Source organism: Rana temporaria, chromosome 10 (genome assembly GCF_905171775.1).
Source record: "Rana temporaria chromosome 10, aRanTem1.1, whole genome shotgun sequence".
In the NCBI taxonomy this organism is placed as follows: Eukaryota; Metazoa; Chordata; class Amphibia; order Anura; family Ranidae; genus Rana; species Rana temporaria.
The window spans coordinates 27,640,476-27,667,562 of record NC_053498.1 but is presented as its reverse complement, the minus strand read 5'-3'; the positions used below and the strand labels follow the sequence as shown (position 1 = coordinate 27,667,562).

Sequence of the window (27,087 nt, the reverse complement as noted above, 5' to 3'; positions counted from 1 at the left end):
CCTTCATGTATGAAGGTAATGTAGCGCCCCCTTACTTTCAGTATGGGCACTACGCTAAAGTTAGTGGGGAATGGGAGAGTTAGTTTGCTCCCATTCACAATTTGCTAAATTGGGACTTCTGTCATTCCAGAAACGTCCACTGGGTCAGTCTGTACTCCAGGGATGCAATACAATCCCTGGCCAGCAGTTGGCGCCAGAGCAGTTCTGGCAGAGCAACTTTCCCCAGCAGCCAATTAGAGGAGCTTTTCCCTCGCGGGGCATGCTGGGGGAGGGTATATCTGTGACAGGTGTCATGTGCTAGGCAAGTTTTCGCGGGGTCCAGGTTCCAGGTGCGGCATCCACCTTTAGGGTGCGCGCATCCATGGACCCCGCCAGCGCGGCCCACCTGGCCAGAATTGCAGGCTACACAAAACCTCATACGGAGGTAAAAGGGGACTCCAGTGACTTACTGGGTCCCCGGTTCTATTGAAAGGATCCCAGGCTGGGTGCCGTTCGATTGGGGGGTCGGCTTGAGGGGAACCCGAAGGCAGGTTGTCCAACAGGGCTTGAACGAACCAATCGGGGATCTGGTGACCGAAATGTTGACAGGTACGCTTTGCTGTCGTCTGGTGACCTATGCTAGGAAACCAACACTCTTGGGAGTGTCGATCTCCTGTTTCCCCAGCAGTGCTCAGCGGTTCCTCCTGCCAACATTTACATCACCACAGGGCACAGTAGTGGCATGGAGGTCTGCATTTTGGAGCCATTCATAAAATAGTGGCTGTGATGTAGAGCCATAATTCTGTGGTCGTAGGAGAGGCGCGAACGGCCCAAAACCTTGGTAATTCGACGAACGATCGAACATACGATGTTCGACTCGAATACAAAGCTCATCCCTATCCTCCTCCAAGAAGAAAGGTCCCTGGCCATGATCCCCTAGAGCACAGGACTTTTTAAAACTAGGTGGACCCCTTTCTTTAGGGGACCTGCCGAGGCAAGGTCCATGCAGGTACTAAATAGGTCTATCCCAAAGGGAGAACCTTAGCATAAGACCACATGCTCTCTGCCCAGGACTTTTAGGTCAAGTTTTGGGATTTAAACCCTACTAATCAGGAGTGAGTAAAATGCATAATGCTGTGCAAAAATAAATAAGTGCTTATGGGTGTCAAATCCAAAACCTTGGCGGGTCTTCTGGCCGGTATGAAAATTCCTCCTTTCTCAGCCAAAAAGCCCAGCCCAGAAAGCAGGTGTGAAGAAACATATACAGGAGTGTTGCAGCCAAGATGCCATGCTAAAAACACTGAGTTGCTGCAAAGTGAGTTACTCTGGCTTTCTTGGGCTGCCACCCCAGGGGCACAAGCACGATGGGTTCTCTGACAGCTATTGCTGTTAACGAGAGCTCCAACATATCCACTCTCCACTAGTCCATAGCCAATATAAAAATACACACCTTGCATGCACAACCAAACCAGTTGCTGGAACGTAGACCGCACATGCATAGTGAACCCTCCATGCCAACTTTGGGCATCAACTGCACAGGGCAGGGGCGGAAAATGGGAGCTTAAGAGAATGCAGGGCAGTATGCCCACCTATGTCATGCATTAGTGGGGAGAAGAGTTCCATATTTTCACAATGGCTGCCGGATGTCCCGGTTAATATTATACTATGGTTAGATAGGCAACAGAGGTACAACGGGGCCTGGCGGGAAGAGAATGTGAATCAATACCTGATACCACTGCTTTATAAATTGACCCGTAAAAGGATGTTTAGACTATAACACATCGTGACTAGCTCAGTGATTAATGTTTACACAAAGAGAGCAATATGGTAATCAAAGCAACTTTGTGCAGAGCAGCATTGTGCAAGAAATTGGGGGAATTCTATGCCATTGTTTGCTGAATAGCAAATTAAATAATTAGTTCCCTGTTATAGTATTTTTGAACGTTGCCACAGGCTAACTGATTATAAATAGATACAAGGGCCCCTTTCACGGTGGCATCAAGAGTTGGGTTTATTCAAAGTTATTCAAGAGGAACTATAAAGTTCAGATCACTGTTACATTTTAATGAAGGAGATGGTAAATTCTGTCTAGTGCTGGCGTGCAATTCGACCATAAAAATAATGTTTTGCTTCCTCTGTGAAATTCCTGTGTATAGATTTCATTATTCTCAAGCGTACCTTCATCTTGGTTTATGTTCTTTGGAACAAATATAGTCTAAAAGTAGACAAAAAAAAATTCTCTAAGAGAATAGGTGCAGCGCAGGTACTCCCCGCTTCTAAGGCCTCGTACACACGATAGGTTAAACAGAGGACAACTGTCTGATGGACCGTTTTCATCGGTCAAAACCGATCGTGTGTGAGCCCGCTAGGTTATTTAGCCATCGGTTAAAAAAAAGCCAACTTTCTTTAAATTTAACCGATGGATTCCTAACCGATAGTACAAAACCGATCGTTAGTAGGCACGACCATCGGTTAAAAATCCACGCATGCTCAGAATCAAGTCGACGCATGCTTGGAAGCATTAAACTTTGTTTTTTTCAGCACATGTAACGGTGGCTTTCCACTGGGTGGGTACAACTATACAGTAGTTACTTCTTTCCCAGTCAACTCTCTTTGTTTCTTCCTTCTTTCCGAATACCCTCTCACTTCCTGCGGCCTATTTAAACTCCCAGCACTGACAGGAAGGTGTTCCTCTATTGCTGAAAGAACGCCACTGTCAGCTGGGCTTTCAGACTCACCTGAACTGAGCTCCAGCTTCCTGAACTGGACCACCAGGACTCCTTGTTTGCAGCTTCCGCTCTCATCAACCAGGTCCAGGCTCCCAGGACGCACAACATCCATGCCCAACTATATGCAACCGCAAGTACTCTGCTATAGAAACCAATTACTATACGCTGATCTCCATACTTGCCACTTGCTTCCAAGTTATGTGCACTGCTATGCTAAAGTACTAAGGACTTTCACTCAAGGTTGTACTGCAGCTCACATGTTATGCTCACTGCTACAGATACCAGCTCTCATGTTAATGTTCACTGCTACAGATACCAGCTCTCATGTTAATGTTCACTGCTACAGATACCAGCTCTCATGTTAATGTTCATTACTAACCCCTAGTGTGCAGTCCCAGAACTGCAGCTATACTTATCCTTATACCATTAATACCAAGATTCACTTTAATGTTGCTTATGCTGGAATAAGCACTATTTACTTTACTGAGGCTGTGATGATAGAACCCAAACTCTTAACTGAGTTAAGAGTGAAACCTGGGTTCGAACCTGAGAAGTCTCCGCAGTTGCGATCCATAAACCTGAAACTAATTTGGCGTATTGTGACACACGTCGTTGTGTTTTACGTCACCACGTTCTGACACGATCGTTTTTTTAACCGATGGTGTGTAGGCGCGACCGACCATCAGTCAGCTTCATCGGTTAACCGATGAAAACGGTCCATCAGACCGTTCTCATCAGTTTGACCGATCGTGTGTACGCGGCATAAGAGAATAGGTGCAACACAGGTACTCCCCGCTTCTAAATCACCCCTTGTCTCTGTCCACTTCTGAAGCACAATCTTCTGCAGCCAGGAACAACAGACCGTCCCCCCCCCCCCCCAGCAACATTAGATTCTCCCCAGCAACAATATATCTACCCCCAGCAACAAAAGAGCCCCCCCAGTGTTACAATGCAGTAGATGTCCCAGCAGCCAGAAACAATCGACCCCTCCTCCAACAGTAGATCCTTCCCCTAGCAACATAAGATCCCCTCAGCAAAAACAGATCCCCCACCAGATAAAATAGACCTCCCCAGCAACAATTCCAAAGCAGCCGACATCAATAGATCCTCATTAGGATAGAAACAATTTTCCTGGGTATTCAAAAACAAGCATGCAGAAGGCAGCATTATCGCTTCTTGAATGCCTGTAAACTGGCTGATTGCTTTTTCAAAGGGTGATAAAGTTTGTTGCCGGTGTGAACAAGGCCTAACTGTGCTAGTGTGACAATACTTCACCTTCATAGATTTATTACCTTGAGCGGGCTTTGGCAGGCCCGGATTGGCCATAGGGCAAACCGGGCATATGCCTGGTGGGCCGCCGGGCCACTGTTCTTGCTTGCGGTGCCAAGGCAGGCTGCTCTTTAAGCCCGCGCCGGTCCTCCGACCTTTCCGTGGCCGCCCAGCTGCTAGTTTAGCCTCGGGCTCAGCCTTCGGCATCAGCAGCAGCAGGACGTAAACAAGAAGGGGGAGGAGACACCGCTCCACGGCCGCCAATGAAGTGCAGCCGTTGGTGCCGGGGGGCGTGACCAGGAAGGGAGAGGAGCCTGCGATGGGATCTCTCAGAGAAAACGTAAGCGCGGCCCCTGCCTGTAACCTGAATAGGAGGAGCGATGGGGTGGCTGCATATAGAAGAATCATTCTCTCCATCGTCCTCCCGCGGTCTCTGAATGCCTGCTTCTGCTCCTCTCCCTCTCGCAGGCATTCAGGTACTGCGGGAAGAAGATGGAGAGAATGATTGTTCTATATGCAGCCACCCCACCGCTCCTCCTATCCTGCTTATCTCTGCTGCCCCCACCGTGTTCTCTAGCCCCCCCCACCGTGTTCTCTAGCCCCCCCCCACCGTGTTCTCTAGCCCCCCCACCGTGTTCTCTAGCCCCCCCCCACCGTGTTCTCTAACCCCCCCACCGTGTTCTCTAACCCCCCCACCGTGTTCTCTAACCCCCCCACAGTGTTCTCTAGCCCCCCCCCACAGTGTTCTCTAGCCCCCCCACAGTGCTCTCTAGCCCCCTCACAGTGCTCTCTAGCCCCCCCACAGGCCACAGTGCTCTCTTACTCCCCCCCCCGCCTCTCTTCCTATGCTCTGCAACTCCCCCCTGTGATATCCACCTCCCCATGCTCTCCGCTGCCCCCTGTGCCCTCCACTTCTCCCCCAGTGCTATCCAGCCCACCCCCCTGTGCTCTCCTCCTCCCTTCTGTGCTCTCCACCTCCCCCCATGCTCTAGGCTGCCCCCCTGTGCCCTCCACCTCTCTACTTGTGCTTTTTACCTCCCCCTGTGCTCTCCACCTCCCTACATGCTCTACGGTCTCCCCCTGTGCGCTCCGCCTCTCCCCCTGTGCTCTTCACCCCCCCCCAATGCTCTACAGCAGTGGTCTCAAAGTACCGGCCCGCGGGCCATTTGCGGCCCGCGGACCAGTTATAAATGGCCCGCAGGCAGGGTGGAAGTGAGGGTAGCAAACAAAAAAACAAAAAAAAAAACATTTTTTTTTTTTTGAGCTGGCGCCATCTGGTGGTGAGCCGTTGGTATTACAAGTTATTACCACCAAATGTGACCTGGCGCCATCTGGTGGTGGCCGTTGGTATTACAAGTTAAGCATTACAAGTTAAACAGCAATTCTAATGTCATTTTACACTATTTTCACTGCCATATTCTTCCCTCTAATTAGAACCCCCAAACATTATATATATTTTTTATCCTAAGACCCTAGAGAATAAAATAGCGATCGTTGCAATACTTTCTGTTACGCCGTATTTGCGCAGCGGTCTTACAAGCGCACTTTTTTGGGAAAAAATTACACTTTTTTTAATTAAAAAATAAGACAACAGTAAAGTTATCCCCATTTTTTTTAACATTATGAAAGATAATGTTACGCCGAGTAAATTCATACCCAACATGTCACGCTTCAAAATTGTGTCCGCTTGTGGAATGCCGACAAACTTTTTTACCCTTTAAAATCTTCATAGGCGACATTTAAAAAAATCTACAGGTTGCATGTTTTAAGTTACAGAGGAGCTAGAATTATTGCTCTCACTCTACCAATTGCGGCGATACCTCACATGTGTGGTTTGAACACCGTTTACATATGCGGGCGCTGCTCACGTATGTGTTCGCTTCTGCGCGCAAGCTCGTCGGGACGGGGTGCGTTTTCTGGCTCCTAACTTTTTTAGCTGGCTCCTAGATTCCAAGCAAATTTGTCAAACCCTGACTTACACCAGTGCTGGTGGTAATAATGCGCTCGCTGACACCAGTGCTGGGGGTTAATAATGTGTTCGCTGACACCAGTACTGTTGTTTTTGAAGTTTGAATGCGGCCCCCCATGGCATATGAAAACTTGTCTTGTGGCCCTCAGGTAATTTGAGTTTGAGACCCCTGCTCTACAGCCCACCAAGTGCTCTCTAGCCCCACCCCAGTCATCTCCACCTCCCCCATGCTCTCCACCTCCCCCATGCTCTACGCTGCCCCCCTGTGCCCTCTGCCTCTCCTCCTCCCCCTGTGCTCTTCACCTCCCCCCAATGCTCTCCAACCCCCCCAGTGCTCTCCAGCCCCCTTCTCTCCACCTCCCTCCTGTGTTCTCCACCTCCCCCCATGCTCTACGCTGCCCCCCTGTGCCCTCCATCTCTCCCCTTGTGCTCTCCACCTCCCCCATGCTCTACGCTGCCCCCTGTGCCCTCCGCCTCTCCCCCTGTTCTCTCCACCTCCCCCTGTGCTCTTTTCAATTCCCCCTAATTCTCTCCAGCCCCCCCCCCAGTGCTCTCTATCCCCCCCAGTGCTCTCCAGCCCCCCTCTTCTCTCCACCTCCCTCCTGTGCTCTCCACCTCCCCCCATGCTCTACGCTGCCCCCTATGCCCTCCGTATCTCCCCCTGTGCTCTCCACCTCCCCCTTGCTCTATGCTGCCCTCTGTACCCTCTGCCTCTCCCTCAGTGCTCTCTAGCTCCCCAGTGCTCTCCAGCCCCCCCTGTGCTCTCCACCTCCTCCCATGCTCTGCATGGCCCTCCCGTGCCCTACGCCTCTCCCCCAGTACTCTCCAGCCCTCCCATTGATCTTAACCTACCCCCTGTGCTCTCCACCTCCTCCTATGCTCTCTGCTGCCCCCCCCCCTGTGCCCTTCGCCTCCCCCCAGTGATCTCCGCCCCCACCATGTGCTCTTCACCCCCATGCTCTCCTGCCCTCGCCTGTGTTTTTGCTTCCCCTTGTGCTCTCCAACCCCCCACTCCCTGTGCTCTCCAGACCCCCATGCTCTCCGGCACCCTTGTGCTCTACTTTTCCTCCCTGTGTTCTCTGCCTCTCCCCTGTGCTCTCTGCCCCCCCATTCTCTCCGCCTCCCCCGTGCTCTCACCCGACCCCATGTTCTCAAGGTTCTTCCTTGTGCTCTCTGCCCCCCCTGCTCTTTCCCTGTCCCCTCGCCCCCTGCACCTTTGCAGGGTTTCCCCCTCCCCTCTCCCGGGGGATCGTCAGGATGGAGAGTGGGGATGGGCCAGTTAACGTGTCATGGGCTGCTCATTCCAAAATGCCCGGGCCTATTTTTTGTCCCAGTCCGGGCCTGGGCTTTGGCATCCTAGGACAGGAAATGTGCATCTGGCAGGATCTATATCAGGGTTTCCCAATCAGGGTTCCTCCAAAGGTTGCTTGGGGGTTCCTTGCACAATGACCAATTTTTACCTCTCAAGTTTCCAATAGCATTAACCCCTTCACTGCCAGTGGCATTTTTATAGTAATCCAATGCATTTTTATAGCAATATTAATAAAAATTCCATAAAAATACCCCCTATTTTGTAAACGCTATAACTTTTGCACAAACCAATCAATAAACGCTTATTGCGAAAAATATGTAGAAGAATATGTATCGGCCTAAACTGAGAAACATTTTTTTTTTATATATTTTTGGGGGATATTTATTATAGCAAAAAGTATAATTTTTTTTCAAAATTGTCGCTCTATTTTTGTTTATAGCGCATAAACTAAAAACCGCAGAGGTGATCAAATACCACCAAAAGAAAGCTCTATTTGTGGGGGAAAAAGAACGCCAATTTTGTTTAGGAGCCACGTCGCACGACCGCGCAATTGTCAGTTAAAGCGATGCAGTGCCGAAACGCAAAAAGTGCTCTGGTCTTTGACCAGCAATATGGTCCGGGGGTTAAGTGGTTAAAAAAAAAACTTCATTATTTGCAACCCGAAAAACGGTCGTGTGTACGCGGCATAAGGAGCATTATTTCCACTGACAATCTACAACTCTATGATACATTAGTGTGATGAAGTTATTTTAACAGGGGTTCGCTGAGACTGGAAACATTTTTCAAGGGTTCCTCTGTGTTAAAAATGTTGATTAAGTCTGCTGTTTATCATTGAAAATTGTAACTTCCATAAAAGAACTGCACTAAGAACAATGGCATTGTACTGCCCGGACTCTCTTTGCCTCCCAGCTCACCTTTTTGTCCCTTGCCACCGTCAAGGCTGTGTCATTGTGGCAGTTTTTTATGCTGCCGTCTGCGCCACTCTTTAGAAGTAACCGTGTGATTTCAGCAAGGCCTCGTCCACTCGCCACATGCAATGCAGTATTCCCAGCATATGTCAGCTGGTTGACCTTTGCGCCATTCTGTGAGTAAGCAGAGAGATCACTTAGAAATGTTAGATTGTAACCTATTGTATCTAGACAATATAAAATGCCAGCACTAACATATTGTAATACACAAGATTAACGAAATTAAGGCACAATCATATTAGATGAATTATGCCCTGTACACACGATTACTTTTCTTATGGTTAAAAAACCGACAATAAAAAAACGATGGTCTGTGGGGAAATCCATCGGTCAAACATCCAAAATGAAGCATTGAACTTCATTTTTCTCAGCACGTCGTAGTGTTTTACGTCACTGCGTTCTGACACGATCGGATTTTTGACTGATGGTGTGTAGGCAAGACAGGTGAAAGTCAGCTTAATCGGATATCTGATGAAAAAATCTATCGGATTAGATTCCATCAGATATCCGATCGTGTGTACAGGGCATACACACCAAAAACATATTTTTTTTTTGTTCTTGTAGCTTTGTAACTTGCAATCCATTCATTTTTTCTTCCATTACTTCCTTAGCTCTTCCCCTGCCAGAAGCCCAATTTGTGGGCATTCCCAATTGTGTAGCTCCAGCAGAACTTTTTAGCTAATGCCCCCTCTGCTGTGACTGAGCATCCATTGTGTTTGTTTTTTATGCACTAAAAGACACTTGTGTTACGAAAGAGCATTCTGAGCTTTATAAAGGAAGCTTCATGGAACTTCATTCAGAGCGATATGGAGGAGGTAAGAGTGAGTGCTAAATATTACATTCGGGTATTAGGCTTAATGATCAGTTCTGTAAACATCAGGTTTTTTGTTCAGTAAAGCAGCTGGAGGCAGCCTGGTAAACACATAAGAAGCCTATATAGTGCTGGCAGGAAAATGTCTATAAAAATAATATGCAATATTTCGTATATATAAAAAAAGAAACATTTATTTTTATTCTGAATATCCTCAATATTACTTAAAACCATTATTTTACATTCCTTTAACCACTTAAGGACCGCCGCACGACGATATACGTTGACAGAATGTCACAGCTGGGCACAAGTGTACGTCCCCTTTAAGAACCCAGTCATGGGTTGCGAGCGCGCTTGCAACCCGGTCCGGTGTCCCGCGATCGGGTCACAGGAGCTGAAGAACGGGGAGAGGTGAGTGTAAACAAACCTTCCCTGTTGTTCTCTGTGGCTTGTCACTGATCGTCTGTTCCCTGACATAGGGAACGGCGATCAGTGATGTCACACATCCAGCCACGCCCCCTACAGTAAGAAACACACAATAGGACACACTTAACCCCTTTAGCACACCCTAGTGGTTAACCCCTTCGCTGCCAGTGTAATTTGCACAGTAACCAGTGCATTTTTATAGCCCTTTTCGCTGTGAAAATGACAATGGTCCCAAAAATGTGTCAAAAGTTTTTGATGTGTCCGTCATAAAGTCGCAGTCACGATAAAAATCGCTGATCGCCGCCATTACTAGTAAAAAAAAATATATATTTTTAAAAATGCCATAAAACTATCAACTATTTTGTAAACGCTATAACTTTTGCGCAAACCAATCAATTAACGCTTATTTCGTTTTTTTTTACCAAAAATATGTAGAAGAATACGTATCGGCCAAAACTGAGGAAAAAAAAAAATTCTATATATTTTTTGGGGATATTTATTATAGCAAAAAGTAAAAAATGTTGCATATTTGTTTTTAATTGTCGCTCTATTCTACCAATCAAACGCTTATTGCGATTTTTTTTTTTATTTTTTTTACCAAAAATATGTAGAATAATATGTATTGGCCTAAACTGAGGAAACAAATATTTTTTTTTATATATATTTTTGGGGGATATTTATTATAGCAAAAAGTAAAAAAAAATATAGATTTTTTTTCAAAATGGTCGCTCTATTTTTGTTTATAGCGAAAAAAAATTAAATTACTGAGGTGATCAAATACCATCAAAAGAAAGCTCTATTTGTGGGAAAAAAAGGACGAAAATTTTGCTTGGGAACCACGTCGCATGACCGCGCAATTGTCAGTTAAAGCGACGCAGTGCCGAATCGCAAAAAGGGGCCAGGACCTGCATAATGGTCTGAGTCTTAAGCGGTTAAAGAATAAATAAGGTTGATATTTGTTTTAACCCTGTCACCTGACTGGGTGACAATTGGCAAACTATTTCAGATAATGTATTACTCATGTAAGCTTCATATAAATTCAGTTTGATTATTGTGCTTTTTCAGTTTTTACCTAATTAAGGTGAAATGTTAAGACCCCCGAAACACATTGATATATTATTTTATTAATATTATTTCATGAATGAATAAAGTTTATTTTAATACATTTATGGTTTGGCGCTCTTCATGCTCTCTTTTTAACCTCTCTTGCTCATTGACAAGATCAGGTTCTCTCAATTTAAGCCTAACTTCACCTTTCACTTGGCAGGTTTTCAAATATTTGCTTAGAGTTTGCAGATTTTCTGGTTTGGAAAGGAAGTACAAAGTTATATTCTGGGACAGTCCCTTGATGGACTAAGCCTATGACATCATTTCCATTTATCTAAACCCTGGTATGCTCTTCCCCGGTTAATCAATAAAGGAAGCTGAATTGAATGCTCTAACGTTATCTACAGTGTGAGAATTCTAAAGCGTATCGTTATTTATAATAGAAATCCACAATGAAAGACGTTGCACAATGCTGTTATCATATCTGGCCTTTGACCTGCTGTATTTTTTTCAGGAACAATATATACCGTAATTGCTTCCAGTAAAATATTGCAGTTTAATAACTAGCTCAACTTAAAGGATAAAACATTTATTCTGTATTTGCATTTGGGGAGAAGTATTGAACTAGGTAGGAGTTTAAAGGGTCACTAAAGGAATTTTTTTTTTTAGCTAAATAGCTTACTTTACCTTACTGCAGTGCTGGTTTCATGTCCTCATTGTTCGTTTTTGCTCTGATGTTGCTGTAATTCCTCTCTGTTCTGGTTGTCTGTTTCCTGATCACCACAGTACTGGGAGATTTCGCACTGTGGTGACTAATCAAGGAGGTGTGTCTAAAACCCCTCAGCACCAATCCAGTTTCGTTTTGCAAAACCTTCACTGCCCTCTATTGGCTCTCTGGCTCTGTACATCAGAGAACCAGGAAACAACAGCAACAACGAAACTAAACTGTAGGTACATTATATGATTGTTTTTTATCTATTTTTAATCATTTTTAAAAGGAATCAGTTAACTATTATGGGCCAGATCCACATAGATGTAGAACGGCGCAGTGTATCAGAGATACACTACGCCGCCGTATCTTACCTGGCGCATTTTCGAAAACCTCAGCGAGTTTGCGCCGCAAGTTACGGCGGCGTAGTGTATTTCTGTCGGCGGATTTGAAATTGGGCTTTCATTTAAATGAAGCGCGTCCCCGCGCCGAATGAACTGCACATGCGTCGTCACGAAATTTCCCGATGTGCATTGCGCTAAATGACGTCGCTAGGACGTCATTTTTTTAACTTAGACGTGAGTTCCGTTTATCCCTATTCACGGACGACTTAGTCAAAAAAAAAATTCAAATTTCGACGCGGGAACGAAGGCCATACTTAACATGGCAAGTCTACCTATACGCCGCAAAATACCAGCTTTAACTATATGCCGGAAAAAGCCGACTACAGATGATGTTCGAAAATGCGACGGCCGCACGTACGTTCGTGGATCGTCGTAAATCGCTAATTTGCATACCCGACACGGAAAACACCACCCAGCGGACGCCAAAGTATTGCATCTTAGATCCGAAGGCGTACGAAGACGTACACCTGTCGGATCTAACCCAGAAGCCGTCGTATCTTGTTTTGAGGATTCAAAACAAAGATACGACGCGGGAAATTTAAAAGTACACCGGCGTATCAGTAGATACGCCGGCGTATTTCTTCTGTGAATCTAGCCCTATGTCTCTATACCCTGTAAACAGTCATTTCAGCAAAAAAAAAAAAAATTCCTTTAGTGATCCTTTAAAACCTTTGTTAGGTTCTTACTGCTGTTTGTGCCAGAATAGGAAGTATGAGGAAATCTTTTAATGGGAGCAATACATTTTTCTTTCCCAGCAGAGGAAGTTTTAGAACCTCTATCAGGTTTTTGTTTTCTGTGATCCCATAAATTAGATTTCCATTTCCTACCCCAAAAAATCGAATGCCGTGTACACACGACCGTTATTCATGTCATTGAAAAAAAAACAACGTTTTTCTCGACGTGATTCCTCTCAAGCCTGCCTTGCATACACACGATTGTGGAAAAAAAATGCTCGACCAAAGCGTGGTGACGTACAACACATACAACGGGACTATAAAGGGGAAGTTCCTTTCAAATGGCTCCACCCTTTGGGCTGCTTTTGGGCTGCATACTTGATTCTGAGCATGCACTTTTTTTTCCCCCTTAAAAAAGCATACACGCGACCGTTTTTCGCGACGAGAAAATGAACTGACGGGATACACGACGAGAAAAAAGAGAGCTGGTTTAGATTTTTTTTTGTTCGAGAAAACTAGGGAGTATACACATGACCGGTTATCATGACTAATGTAAAAAATGGCAGTTTTCTCGTCGTGAAAACCGGTCATGTGTACAAGGCATAAGAGTGAGAACACAACATTTCAAACTTTGATCAAAATTGATAATTCTTATCCAAAACTAAGAAGACACATTTTTTACTGGAATTGAAGTGATATTCAATCTTCAGGTTTTTTTTTTAATAATTAACTTGTTATACATGCCTGCTCTGTGCAATTGTTTTGCACAATACAGCCCAGATCCCCTTCTTCTGGGGTCCCCCAATGGTGCTCCTGGCTCCTCCTCTTTAGCAAGTGCTCCCATAGCTGCTTTTTATGTTGGCACTTGAGTGAGCTTGCTCCCGAGCTGCCCTGTCTGTGTCTACACAGACCATGTCCCCCACTCCCTGGTCACAGGATTTGATGGACAACAGCAGAAGCCACTGGCTCCCATTGCTATTAATTTGCCCTAGTGAGTAGGGGAAGAGCCAAAAAAGATGCTGCTTTTGTGCACAGTGCAGGATCAAGATCAAAATGAACGGACTACTCTGTTGCAAGGCCCCAACCCTTAAAGCAGGACTAGACAGTTAGAGTCAAGGCATGCCCTGAATGATAGTTTTCACATTTGCTTGTCCTCTCGACTGAACTGGAAAACCATCAAAGGGTTGGGGTCATAACTGATTAGGTGTGCAGCATCATGGAAACTACAGATCAAGCAGAGGCTAAGTTGCTAACTTTCTTGGCTGTAAAGGATAGGACAGTTTAGTTCCACTTTAAAGTGAAATTACCTGAAAAAAATATTTAAAAAAAGCTCCAAAAAAAGAAAAATAATACCTCGCCTTTGGCTTGCAACGCTTCTGGGAGGTGCAGGTGATGGTCCCAGTGCCTTATCGTTGCCCCTTGGGATAGCTGGGCACTCGAAAATCCATGGGAATGTACTCTAGCCCACTGAAAGAGCATATTTTTTTTAGATTTTGAGTTCCCAGCTCAGGAGCCAGGAGGAATCAATGGGGAACCAATGAGGCATGGTGATATCACCATGCCTTCTGGAAGTATCAGAAAACTGAATTATTCTTTTTCCTTTTTTTTTAAACAGAAGCTTTATTTTTAAATTGGCTTTGCAGATAAATGGATCTACTGTGAGAATTTGAAAATGGCAGTAAATTTATTAAGCATGCACTTTCTGTCCCTGGGTTGTTGGCTTTGAAATCTTAGAAGTGGAAAGAGAGAGAAAAAGTCGCAGCCCCATGTCCAGTCCATGCTGCCAAGTCTAAAGTCAGAAGGGAATATTATAAACTACGTAGAGACTAAAGAACAGCGTAGATAGGAGTTCCAGTGCCACACCACAATTCCTGCTGGTAAGAAGCACCATTCCAGGCTGATAGGACAACAGTTGGAGGATCTTCCCATGACTGCAGATCTTGGGCCAGATCCACAAACAAATTACGCCGGTGTATCTATTGATACGCCGCGTAATTTCAAAGTTCCCACGTTGTATCTTTGTTTTGTATCCATAAAACAAGATACGACTGAATGAGGGATCGATCCGACAGGCGTACGTCTTAGTATGCTGTCGGATCGTAGATGTATATTTACGCTGGCCGCTAGGTGGCATTTCCGTCGAATTCCGCGTTGAGTATGCAAATTAGCTAGATACGGCGATCCACGAACTTACGACCGGCCGGCGCATTTTTTTACATTGTTTGCGTTCGGCTTTTTCCGGCGTATAGTTACACCTGCTATATGGGGCGTATCCTATGTTAAGTATGGCCATCGTTCCCGCGTCGAATTTTGAAAATGTTACGTTGTTTGCGTAAGTCGTTCGCGAATAGGGCTTTGCGTAGAATGACGTCACCGTCGTAAACATTGGCTTGTTCCGGTTTCATTTCGAGCATGCGCACTGGGATACCCCCACGGACGGCGCATGCACAATTGAAAAAAAATGTAAATTACGTTGGGTCAAGACGTATTTGCATAAAACACGCCCCCATCACATCCATTTGAATTGCGCGCCCTTACGCCGCCGTAACTTACGGCGCGCATTCTTTGAGGGTAAAAAAAAAGTAAGTTACGGCGGCGTAGTGTATCAGAGATACGCTACGCCCGACGGAAATATGTGCCAGGGTACGTGGATCTGGCCCCTTGTCTTCAGGTATCCGACACAAACACAGGTGTGCCATCATCCTCAGGGGCCCCTATAACTGGAATTTTCTGCAACATTTATCTGGAGGTATCTAATTTAATAATACCCAGGTATATGTGCACAATACCACCAGGACTCCTATTGGGGACTCTGTTGATAATACCTGTTTGTACATTAGATCTATGTATTGCTATTATTCTCTTTTTATATATAATGCTAATTTATATAAAGTGTGCATCTATTTATAGTTAGTGTGCTGTGCTGGTTGCAGTTGTTCTTCTTTTACCAATTACTTAGTTTAGATTACTGAGAAAAGTTGATATGGTACCTCCAGTAGGGCAGTTCATCCATTTTCATTGAATCTCTACTTTACCAAACTGTAAAAGAGCTTTTAAACAAGCCATCCATGGTCTCTCTATGTGTTTGTAGTGTGGCATTGTTCATTCTTAATTCTCACTTTACGGATTAAAGACTAGTTTCATCCAAAAATGTATGTTTTAGCATTGAATGTTTACTGTTGAACTGAACTTTATGGATATATCATTAGAGCATTCAAGTGACATGATTGCCCCACATCTGTGCCAATAACATGGCCCAATAATGATGTCAATGCCCAAGAGATTCCCCATTAAGTAAAATATATGGGTAAACAGGGTACCTAATTGTAATACTAAAGCAACATGCATAAAGGGAACCTGTATTATGGACTCCATGAACCCATAAAGTCATAAATATATTCCTTCCAAAAATTGTATTGAGTCAATCGTAATTGATTCAGCAGCAACTGAAGTTGCAAACTGTTGGAGTAAAACTCAAGATATTTAATTAGAATAAACGTTTCTATAAGACTATCTACAGCAGGAGTGCCCAACCTGTGGCCCACGACCTCCTGTTCTGGGATGGAAGAAAATAGAATAGAATACTGTTAATAAAGGTAAGTTTATTACTAAAATCACAGTGTATATATGAACATATTTATTTACTGGGCTGCTTTCAAACTCATCCACAGGTGCAGAGAAGTGCACCTGTGGGTTACCTGTACTGAGCCATAGACTTTTATTACCTGTTAGTTTGGTGTGCTGAGAGAAGAGTGGGCTCCATAGAGCCAAGTGGGCTGCCATCCACCCGCTCTGCTCATTGTGGCCCGTGACCGGTTACCAAGTCGCTTAAGTGGCCCTTGCTCTTCAAAAGGTTGGGCACCCCTGATCTACAGTATCTGACTCTCTAGTATCTATCCTCCTTTCTTAAAGCGGGGGTTCACCCTAAAATAAAACTTTCTACCATGCCATTCAGCATACTAGCGTGAGCTACATTATGCCTTTATTTTATTTTTTTGCGCTGTACTCACAGTTTAATCCGTTAGTTTCGTTTCAGACTCCCCGCGGGGAGTAGGCGTTCCTATGAAGAGGGGAACATGATTGACGGCCGGCTATGGCGTGTCACGCTTCCCGAAAATAGCCGGAGTAGGACTCGGCTCTTCACGGCGCTATACGGCGCCTGCGCACAGACTAGGAGCTGACTGCGCAGGCGCCGTGAAGAGCCAAGTCCTATTTCGGCTATTTTCGGGAAGCGTGACGAGCCATAGCAGGTCGTCAATCATGTTCCCCTCTTCATAGGAACGCCTACTCCCCGCGGGGAGTCTGAAACTTAACTAATGGATTAAAAAAAGAAATAATAAAAAATAAAAATAAAGGCATACTGTAGCTCACGCTAGTATGCTGGATGGCATGGTAGACAAAACATTTTTTTTTTTTTTTAGGGTGAACCCCCGCTTTAATTACACCTCCCACTGGCCAGGAATACCAATCCTGCTCTTGTAACTGGAACTACTTGTTACTGCCCATACATTTTCCAAGCCCTCTCCAAAAAAAAGCCTGGTTTGGTCAGAAATACTGCAGAGATAGCCTAAGAGGGCACCCAACCAATGAGTGCAAATTGAGATACATAAGCATGAGGTAGCACTCACTTGAATAAGTAGGGACACCATGTCCTCTTGGTTACTTTCCACCGCTTGGATCAATGGACTTTGTCCACTCTTTATATCCTGTAAGAAAATGTCACTAGGTTAATGAAGAACTATGATCCAATTATGGAGCTAAATATTCTTTTGAAATCACAAAATAAAATAAAAAATTCACAACTTTTTTTTTTTCATTTTAGTTTGAAATAAAATGGGGGGGGGGGGGCTTGTAAACTCAGATTTTTTTTTATTTTACTGTCTTAGCTTTACTTGGGAGTTTTCCTCTATTTCCTGCCACAGGGACAGAAAGCGAGGGTTCGTCAGAACAATGCATTTAAAGGACCATTGGGAGCTTTCCAACTTGTGATGAAGAAAAACTTCAAACAAGATCAATCTAGCAAGGTGGCTCCAACATGGAAATGCTTTCCCCAGTGGACACCCAACATTAGTTCAAATTACAGGAATACAGAAAGGAGTGCCAGACCAAAATTGGATGAGGGAGTCTAATATCATTTTTATTATCAGTAAATATGTCCTATAAAAATGTCCTATGTGTTTCAAGGGGCAACACCACTATCTCTTCATCAGGGCTCAACAGAATAAAACTTGAATGGACTCGGAGAAACAGTGACCTAACAGATGTAAATTACAATCTAAAATAAATTCTGAGGAACTATATCATTGTTGCTCCACGAGAAGAGTAACAATATGGCAAGTGGATTGCATGGGGGGGGGGGGGGGTGTTGAGTGTCAGCTTGTTGGCAAGTGCTTGGAACCGCAATAGGCACTGGTTATTAAAGCAGGCCTTCAGTCATTTTTTTAAACTTTCCATCTATTAAATCTTCTGCCCTTGTTGTTTTAATGTTGGATAGTAAAACATTTTTTTTCTGCCAGTAAATACCTTATACAGCCCACTTCCTGTTTCTTGTCTGGAAAAAAGCTTAGGCGTATGACATCATGCACAGCTCTCTCTCTGTTGTGAGAGTTTGCCAGGAAGGAAAGGGGGGTGAGACATAAGAGGGCCAATGAGAGGGAGGTGTGTAAATCCAGGAAGTAAACAGGCAGCAGCTTCATCTGCCCACAGTTAAAATGGCTGAAGCCAGACCAAGTGGAGGGAGATTTCTGAAGCATATCTGGCAAGTACAGAATCACAGTATATATAAAATAATATGCAAAGTGGTTGGAGGGAAGCTTCGGAATGGCAAAGATGTTTTCATTACAAAAGATGTGAGAAGACTGCAGTTTCTCTTTAAGTGCTGTGCTCCTTGCTAGCTATGTTGCCAGCCAGCTGTGGGGGAAGGAGAGGCGCCCTGTCTACCTTGTAGCTAGGCTTACAAAGCATGTAGGAACATGGGACAAAGAACTGTATGTACTGTGACCGTTCAAGGCCCTGCTACTGTGGAAATGTAGGAGAAAATGACACAGGATTTGTATTAAGACTTAGGGCCAAATTCTCGTAGAAGAGCGCATCTTTGTTCCGGCGTAGCGTATCCTATTTACGTTACGCCTCCACAACTTAGACGGGCAAGTGCAGTATTCTCAAAGCACTTGCTCCGTAAGTTGCGGCGGCGTAGCGTAAATAGGCCGGCGTAAGCCCGCCTAATTCAAATGTGGAACAGGGGGGCGTGTTTTATGTGACCTGACGTGATTGACGTTTTTAACGAACGGTGCATGCGCCGTCCGTGGACATATCCCAGTGTGCATTGCTCCAAAATACGCTGCAAGGACGTATTGGTTTCGACGTGAACTTAAATTACGTCCAGCCCCATTCACGGACGACTTACGCAAACAATGTAAAATATTCAAAATTCGACGCGGGAACGATGTCCATACTTAACATTGGTACGCCACATGTACGCCTCATATAGCAGGGGTAACTTTACGCCGGGAAAAGCCTAACGTAAACGGCGTATCTGTACTGCGTCGGCCGGGCGTACGTTCGTGAAATCACGTATCTAGCTGATTTACATATTTCTAGGTGTAAATCAGCGTACACGCCCCTAGCGGCCAGCGTACATATGCAGTTAAGATCCGTCGGCGTAAGAGACTTACGCCGGTTGGATCTAATACAAATCTATGCGTAACTGATTCTATGAATCAGGCGCATAGATTCGACGGCTCAGACTCAGAGATACGATGGCGTATCTGGAGATACGCCGTCGTATCTCCTTTGAGAATCTGGGCCTTAATGTGTAAAGTTCCAAATCAGTTTTTGGGGTTTTCTCCAGATTATGTATTCCTGAATTGAGGCCTAGAGCTGGAAGGTTCCAAAGTGTCTTGGGTGGGACAAAACCTTCAATGCTGTGCCCAGATTATGCTGGGTGCCCGGCAGCCTATGTGAGTACACAGGTGTGCAAGGTCATTAAATACTCAAGCATGAGGATAGCTCAGAGCTCCCAGTTTGGAGACAGCGGACATATTGGAGACAGGAGGTCTCTCAGGGGTCAGAAAAGCCCCAACCAGGAGTGAAGAGTCAGAAGGTCCCACTCAGGGGTTAGAGATACGCCAGCCAGGAGACAGGAGGACAGATGGGGTCCTATTAGGGTGTCAGAATCCTTATCCTGAAGTCAGGAGTGGGCCATGCAGAAGGGCGCTGTGACTAAAAGTGGAGAGAGCCAAGTGAACCAGGAGAGCTGGGCAACACAGTCAGAGGGACTGATAAGAAAAGCAGCGGTGCTTCTAACAAGTGAGCCAGGTGACTCAGCCTTTTCATTTGACTGATCATGTTGAAGTGGAAGAATCCTTGCATGGGCAACAGATGTTTATGTAAACTTTCCGTTTGGTTCAATAGAAGTGGTCTGCCATGCCCTAAAATACAGTTTCGACTGGCACAACTCATTGGGAAAACATCTGCCACATAAGTATAATCACCCCAACACCACAGTACTTTGTCCCCTTGAGGGACAGTCCACTAAAAAGATTATTTAAATGAGAGTTTTGCCTAATACACACGATCGGTTTTCCCGACGGTCAAAAGACCCCCTGGAAAACCCGGGAACCATCTCGGTCACTTTTCCCCTGTACACACGGCCGGTTTTCCCAACAGGGAAACTCCCAGGAGAACTTTGGTCGGGAAAACCAGCCTTGTGTATGCTCCCGCGCAGTATTTCCCATAGGAAATCTGCGGGGAAAAAAACACTGCGATTCGCGGCGAGAAAAAGGAGAAGGAGCATACACACGGCCAATTTTCCCAGGTTCCCCGACGGGAAAAACGATTGTGTGTACTAGGCATAACCCTTTAAAGGAACATGCAAATCAGCTTTTTTTAGGCAATTTCCCACCTCCATTTTTCTTTTCAGTAACATTTGCTAAATGCACATTACACAGGTTTGACCCACGTTAATCTTCATATTGTTAAAATACAAAATGCACCTTGTTAAAACATGAAAATGCTAATGGTTCCAAGGTACATAACTGATTGTATGTTTTACATGTGTTTGGCCCAGATTCACAAAGCACTTACGCCGACGTATAACAAGTTACGCCGACGTAAGTGCAAATGTGCGCCGTCGTATCTGTGCGCCAGACCCACAAACTAATATGCGCCTAAAAACAGGCTACACCCCGCCGACGTATCTTGCTTACGCCGGCGTAGGGTGGACGTACATTTAGGCTGGGAGCATGGTGCCACTCCCATTGATTAGCCATTCAAACATGCAAATGGGGGAAATACGGCGATTCACGAACGTGCGTGTGCCCGGCGCAGGCTACGCTAGATGCGCGTAAGTTGTACATCCGGCGAAAAATTATTCGCCATAAAGGAGGTGCAGCCCAGCAACAGACATGCACAGGTCTGCACCAGGGAACACAAGCCAGCGTATTGTGCGTTGGACGTGTGTCTGGCTGGGCGTACGTTATGTTCACGGCGTACGAAGTGATCCGGCGTAGCTTAGGCAGTTTTGCCGTCGTGGTTGTGAGCAGGCTCATAGGGGTGTGTCCACGTCACGGCGCATGCCCAATTTGTGATACGTACCTGTTTGGCATTCGGCCCATCATTTGCATGGGGTCACGCCTCATTTGCATGGGCTCACGCCCACTTCCACCTTCGCCGGCGTACGCCGTCGAAACCCACGCCACGCTGGCTCAGCGTTGGGAGCACTTGCTGAATGCAATGCTTGCCTCTCTGCGCTGCGTTGGCGTAGTGTACGGTGGTTACTCTACGGCGGCGTAATGTGCGCCTTGCTCTTTGTGAATCTGGGCCCTTGTGCCTTTTTTATTCTGGCTATAGATCAGGGGTGCCCAACCAGTGGCCCGGGGGCCATTTGTGGCCCGCGGAGCCCTCTGATGTGGCCCGCGACCTCCTGCTCTGGGATGGAATAGAATACTGTTATTAAAGGTCAGTTTATTACTAAAATCACAATGTATATATGGGCATATCTGTTCACCAGTGGTTACTGGGCTGCTTTCAAACTGATCCGCAGGTGCAGAGCAGTTTTCGTGCAGGTTTCTGCACCGAGTCATAGACTTCTGTTATTACCTGCGGGTTTGGTGTGCTTTCAAAAAGTGCACCACACCTGCAGGATATAATAGAAGTCTATTGCAAAGGGCAGGAAAGCCAAGGGTACACTGCGTTGCACCCGCGGTGCGAGTAAACCACAGCACATCAGTGTGAAAGGGGGGTCCGACCAATTGGACCCTCCATTCACCTCTAAGTAGTGGCAGACATAAACCGACTTGTGTCCTACCTCCAATCCGATCCGCTAAAAAAAATGTATAGCAGAGCAGCACCCGCTCCGCTCATTGTGGCCCGTGACCGGTTACCAAGTCACTTAAATGGCCCTCGCTCTTCAAAAGGTTGGGCACCCCTGCTATAGATGCTACACGCAGTGTATTTCCTTATTCTTGTGAGATATTTTATATATATATATATATATATATATATATATTATAATATACAAAGACATTATTGTTCCCTGATGTATAACAGACCTCAATGTGCTGCCTATCCTTAGTTGTACACTTAAGGGTGGTCTATTGTGGTCTGAATTGTGAAAGTTCTAGTATTTGCTGCTAGCGTAGTGGAAATTGGTGCTGTGTTTAATAATGTGTTGTTAAGTTGAATGCGACTGTATGGTGTGCAGTTTTGTAGTATAGTAAGGACTATAGAAATTCACGCAGCTTTATTTTTTGGGAATGTTTGGGAAGCAAAATAAAATCCTGTTGGGTTTGGTACCCCATAAACGGCATCGTACCACTGCGTTCACATCAGCTCCGTGCTTCAGCAAACAAAGCGTTAAGCCCCTGCGTTCTGTACTGACAGCTATGTGCAATGCGGTCATACCTAAAGGAGCAGACAAAACGGAAAGGTTTAGTGTCACAGAGAGAAGACAGATAAAGAAAACTCATAAATAAATACTATGAAGGGTTGCTGACCTCCTGAAATGATGGCTGTCTGACTTCAGGGCTGTGCCGCCAATGAGGCCAATCAAGTAGGCCTAATGGGAAGCATGTCCTTGAAGCCAGGCAACCTTCATTTAACCACTTAAGGACCGGACCAATATGCTGCTAAATGACCCAAGGGGTTTTTACAATTCGGCACTGCGTCGCTTTAACAGACAATTGCGCGGTCATGCGACGTGGCTCCCAAACAAAATTGGCGTCCTTTTTCCCCCACAAATAGAGCTTTCTTTTGGTGGTATTTGATCACCTCTGCGGTTTTTATTTTTTGCGCTATAAACAAAAATAGAGCGACAATTTTGAAAAAAATGCAATATTTTTTACTTTTTGCTATAATAAATATCCCCCAAAAACATATATAACAATTTTTTTCCCTCAGTTTAGGCCGATACGTATTCTTCTACCTATTTTTGGTAAAGAAAATCGCAATAAGCGTTTATCGATTGGTTAGCGCAAAATTTATAGCGTTTACAAAATAGGGGATAGTTTTATTAATTTTTTTTACTACTAATGGCGGCGATCAGCGATTTTTTTCGTGACTGCGACATTATGGCGGACACTTCGGACAATTTTGACACATTTTTGGGACCATTGTCATTTTCACAGCAAAAAATGCATTTAAATTGCATTGTTTATTGTGAAAATTACAGTTGCTGTTTGGGAGTTAACCACAGGGGGCGCTGTAGGAGTTAGGGTTCACCTAGTGTGTGTTTACAACTGTAGGGGGGTGTGGCTGTAGGTCTGACGTCATCGATCGAGTCTTCCTATAAAAGGGATGACTCGATCGATACGCCGCCACAGTGAAGCACGGGGAAGCCGTGTTTACATACGGCTCTCCCCGTTCTTCAGCTCTGGGGAGCGATCGCGAGGGGCCGTGCCCTCGTCCCGTATCGCTCCTGAAGCCACGTGAACCGCCGCATGTACCGGGGGGGGGGGGGGGTCCCGATCGGACCCCCGACCCACGTCTAGGCAGGGACGTACAGGTACGCCAATGTGCCTGTCCGTGCCATTCTGCCGACGTATATGTACATGCGGCGGTCCGGAAGTGGTTAAAGTGGAGAAAATATTTATTTGATCCCTTGCAGAAGTTTGCTCACTTACAAAGAAATGAAGGGTCTATAATTGTTATCATAGGTTTATTTTAAATGATAGAAACAGAATATCAACCAAAAATCCAGAAAAGAACACATAATACCAATGTTATTTTACTGACTGAACTGCAACTCAATTTATTAGTATTTGATCCCCAAGCAAAACATGACTTAGTACCCGGTGGAGAAACACTTGTTGGCAAGCACAGAGGTAAGACTTTTATTGTAGTTGGCTACCAGGTTTGCACACATCTCAGGAGGGATAGTCACTGTATTGTCATGGAGGCACAGTGGGGGGCAGTACTGAGGTCATACCAGACACTCGGTCCTTAGTGCAGCTTAGTAATACCACAGGTTCAGCATTACTCAGTTCCCCACCCGGCCGCTGCACCTGAGCATAGAGTGAGCATGTGACCTGCTCCTGTGTAATAAAGCCAGACCCACCAGCCAATAGCTAGGCCTAAGCACTGTCACCTGACCAGGGATTGATGGTCCCTCTGGGTCCTGCCAAAGCCAGTCTTGGCACCGGCTTCCAAGGAGCAAACAGCTGGAAGGGAGCATAGGTAAAATAAGTGTATGGGGTTCAGGGATGGCCTTTCCAAATACAATGTCCCATATGGCCAAGGTGACAGTCCCATGCAACATGCCGTCACCCATGTTAGTCTATTTGCTGAATTCTGGTCAGGGAAATATGAAAACAAAATAGGTTTACAAGGATTATTGGACCTATAGGGCCAGATTCTTGTAGAATCTGCGACGGCGTAGCGTAAGCCATTTACACTACGCCGCCGCAAATTACTGGAGCAAGTACCGTATTCTCCAAGCAATTGCTATGTAATTTGCGTCGGCGTAGTGTAATTGGCCCAGCGTAAGGCCGCGTAATTCAAAGGGGGCGGCTTGTATTTAAATTAAGCGCGCCCCCGCGCCGATCGAACTGCGAATGCGCCGGGTGGGAAAAAAAGCCCAGTGCGCATGCTCCAGCTCACGACGGAAAACGTCAATGACGCCGACGTGAGCGTCATTCACGTAAAGTCGTATTCGCGAACGACTTACGAAAACAACGTAAACGACGGAAAAAGCCGACGCTGACCCGACGCCATACTTAACATGGCATACGATGGACCTACGTAAACTTGCCCCTCATTATAGCAGGGGCAAGTTTACGCTTACGGAAACGTCGTAAAATCACTGCGCCGTCCGCACGTATGTTTGGGAATCTCGTGTAACTAGCTAAATTGCATTTAAGATCTGACAGCGTAAGAGCCTTACGCCTGTCAGATCTAATGGGTATCTAAGCGTAACTGATTCTAAGAATCAGTCGCATAGATACCCTGGGCCAGATTAGGACTTACGACGGCGCAAATGGTGTTGCGCCGTCGTAACGCCTTTGAGAATCTGGCCCATAGTGTGTGCATTGCCTGACTAAATCCGCCCACTGACTACTATTTTTTCAATAAAAGACAATAATTATAAATTACATTTTCATATGAAATAATCTCATACCCTCATAATTGGTGGCCTCCAAGTCTTTGGTGTCAGCTCTCATCAGAACCTCTAGGCAGGCAATACTTCCATATTCACACGCTAAATGAACACAAGTCTGTCCGTTACGGTCTTGAATGCTGGGAGAGGATCCATGTTCTAGTAGGAGGCCAACAAGGTCTGGCTGATTTGTGATCACCGCAAGATGGAGGGGCGTCTAAGATAGAACAAATAGGATTCCAATGAAATGTGATGTCAAAGTGTTCAGAATTTTTTTTTTTTTATTATTCCATTTGATTCTTTTTGAATGGGACCATTTCTACTTGGAAATAGAGGAAAAAAACACACAGGGGGCTTATTTAAATAGGTGCAATATCCCTGTAATTTGTATAATATGTTTTATTCTTATGATCATTAGCTCCATCTAGTGATCATAACGTGATATTTTCCTGATTGAAATATTTCATGAACCTACCGTGTTTCCCCGAAACTAAGACCTACCCCGAAAATAAGACCTACCCCAATTTTCATGGAGGGCTGCAATATAAGCCCTACCCCGAAAATAAGCCCTAGCGTGTGTGTTTCTGTAATCCAATCTGTAGTCAAATACCTTTGGTATACAGTGACAGTCGGCGTTCAGCTTCTCTCCTCCTCTTCCCCTTCCTGTCAGCATGGTATATTGCCCTCCCTCCCTCTGCAATGCTCAGATCTTTCTTCTCCTGCTTGTCAGCAGGGATCTCGGGCCCCCCACCCTCTGCAAAGCTGGATCGCAGCGGGCTATGGAAGGTGCCGAGGGGCGCTTAGCTGATGTTTTATTTTCCTGCCTGTCGGTGGGGGATGTCTGCCCCCCCTCCCTCTGCAATGCTTGGATCGTGGGAGAGAGCTCCAGCCGTCTGTGGCACTGTAAGAAGGTATGTGACACAGGAACACACACCTTTTTCATGATATTCTACTGTAATAGAAAGGATTCTTGGAGTTTACAACCGTGTTTGATTCACTTAACACTGGGGATTCCTGCCAGGCAGGCAGGGAGAGGGGACAAGAAGACAGCACGTGAAATTGTAAGACCTACCCCGAAAATAAGCCCTACTGTGTTTTTGATTGCCAAAATTAATATAAGACCCGGGCTTATTTTCGGGGAAACGTGGTACCACATTATGACCACTAGTTGGAGCTGACAATCATAGGAATTATACATATTAGACACGTTACAAGGGATTATTTGAGATGGATGTGGTGAGACATTTGTACAGCAATTTTTTTTTTATAAATAGACCCCTTAAACATAATATTATAATATTTATTTTATACTTTATTAATAATAATAATAATAATTCACTCATTATAAATGCATATGCTAAAAGGAACTCTAACTCAAAACCACATCCTTTTTTTGGTTCAGTTCAGCAGGTGGTGACAGCAGAACCTGTCACCTTTTTTTTTAATGATCTGTTATTCCACAGTAAGTGGGAAAAAAAGACATTAAACTGTATCTTTGACCAAAACTATTTTTTTTTTCAGTTTTAAATAGAGTAGGTGACGGTTAGTAACCCTGTAGGGTTATTTTTGCTTTGTGTCCCTGTTGAGGATATTCGCATTGTTTATTTGTTCAGGAGACTATCAAACGGGAAGTGAAAGGAAACCTGGCCAATAAGAAACGGATACCATTTGCAGAAAGGCTTGTGATGCCGCGTACACACGATCGGTCCATCCGATGAGAACGGTCTGATGGACCATTTTCATCGGTTAACCGATGAAGCTGACTAATGGTCAGTCGTGCTACACACCATCGGTTAAAAAAAAACGATAGTGTCAGAATGCGGTGACGTAAAACACGACGACGTGCTGAAAAAAACGAAGTTCAATGCTTCCAAGCATGCGTTGACTTGATTTTGAGCATGCATGGATTTTTAACCGATGGATGTGCCTACAAACGATCAGTTTTGTTCTATCGGTTAGGTATCCATCGGTTAATTTTAAAACAAAATTGCTTTTTTTTAACCTATGGATAAATAACCGATGGGGCCCACACACGATCGGTTTGGTCCGATGAAAACGGTCCATCAGACCGTTCTCATCAGTTTGACCGATCCTGTGTACACAGCATTACTCTACCATAGTGGCCCCATTATTGCCCCTCCCATACATATGTAATGAGCCGCGGAAAACCAGAGACAGCATCAGCATCCCCTATGGTG

The 27,087-nt window shown here is 45.2% G+C and overlaps 1 protein-coding gene across 2 annotated transcripts in view; it reads right to left on the bottom strand.

Moving 5' to 3' along the window:
• The window catches only part of BCL3 (BCL3 transcription coactivator), a 119,756-nt gene that overhangs the window by 12,959 nt on the left and 79,710 nt on the right, over positions 1–27,087 (bottom strand). For both annotated transcript variants that reach the window (XM_040327449.1, XM_040327450.1), the window contains 4 exons: positions 24,911–25,106; positions 22,112–22,200; positions 16,926–17,003; positions 8,173–8,340 (listed from right to left, as the gene is read on the bottom strand). In XM_040327449.1, coding sequence (XP_040183383.1) covers positions 8,173–8,340; positions 16,926–17,003; positions 22,112–22,200; positions 24,911–25,106 — 531 coding nt within the window. The remainder of the gene's footprint in view (positions 1–8,172; positions 8,341–16,925; positions 17,004–22,111; positions 22,201–24,910; positions 25,107–27,087) is intronic.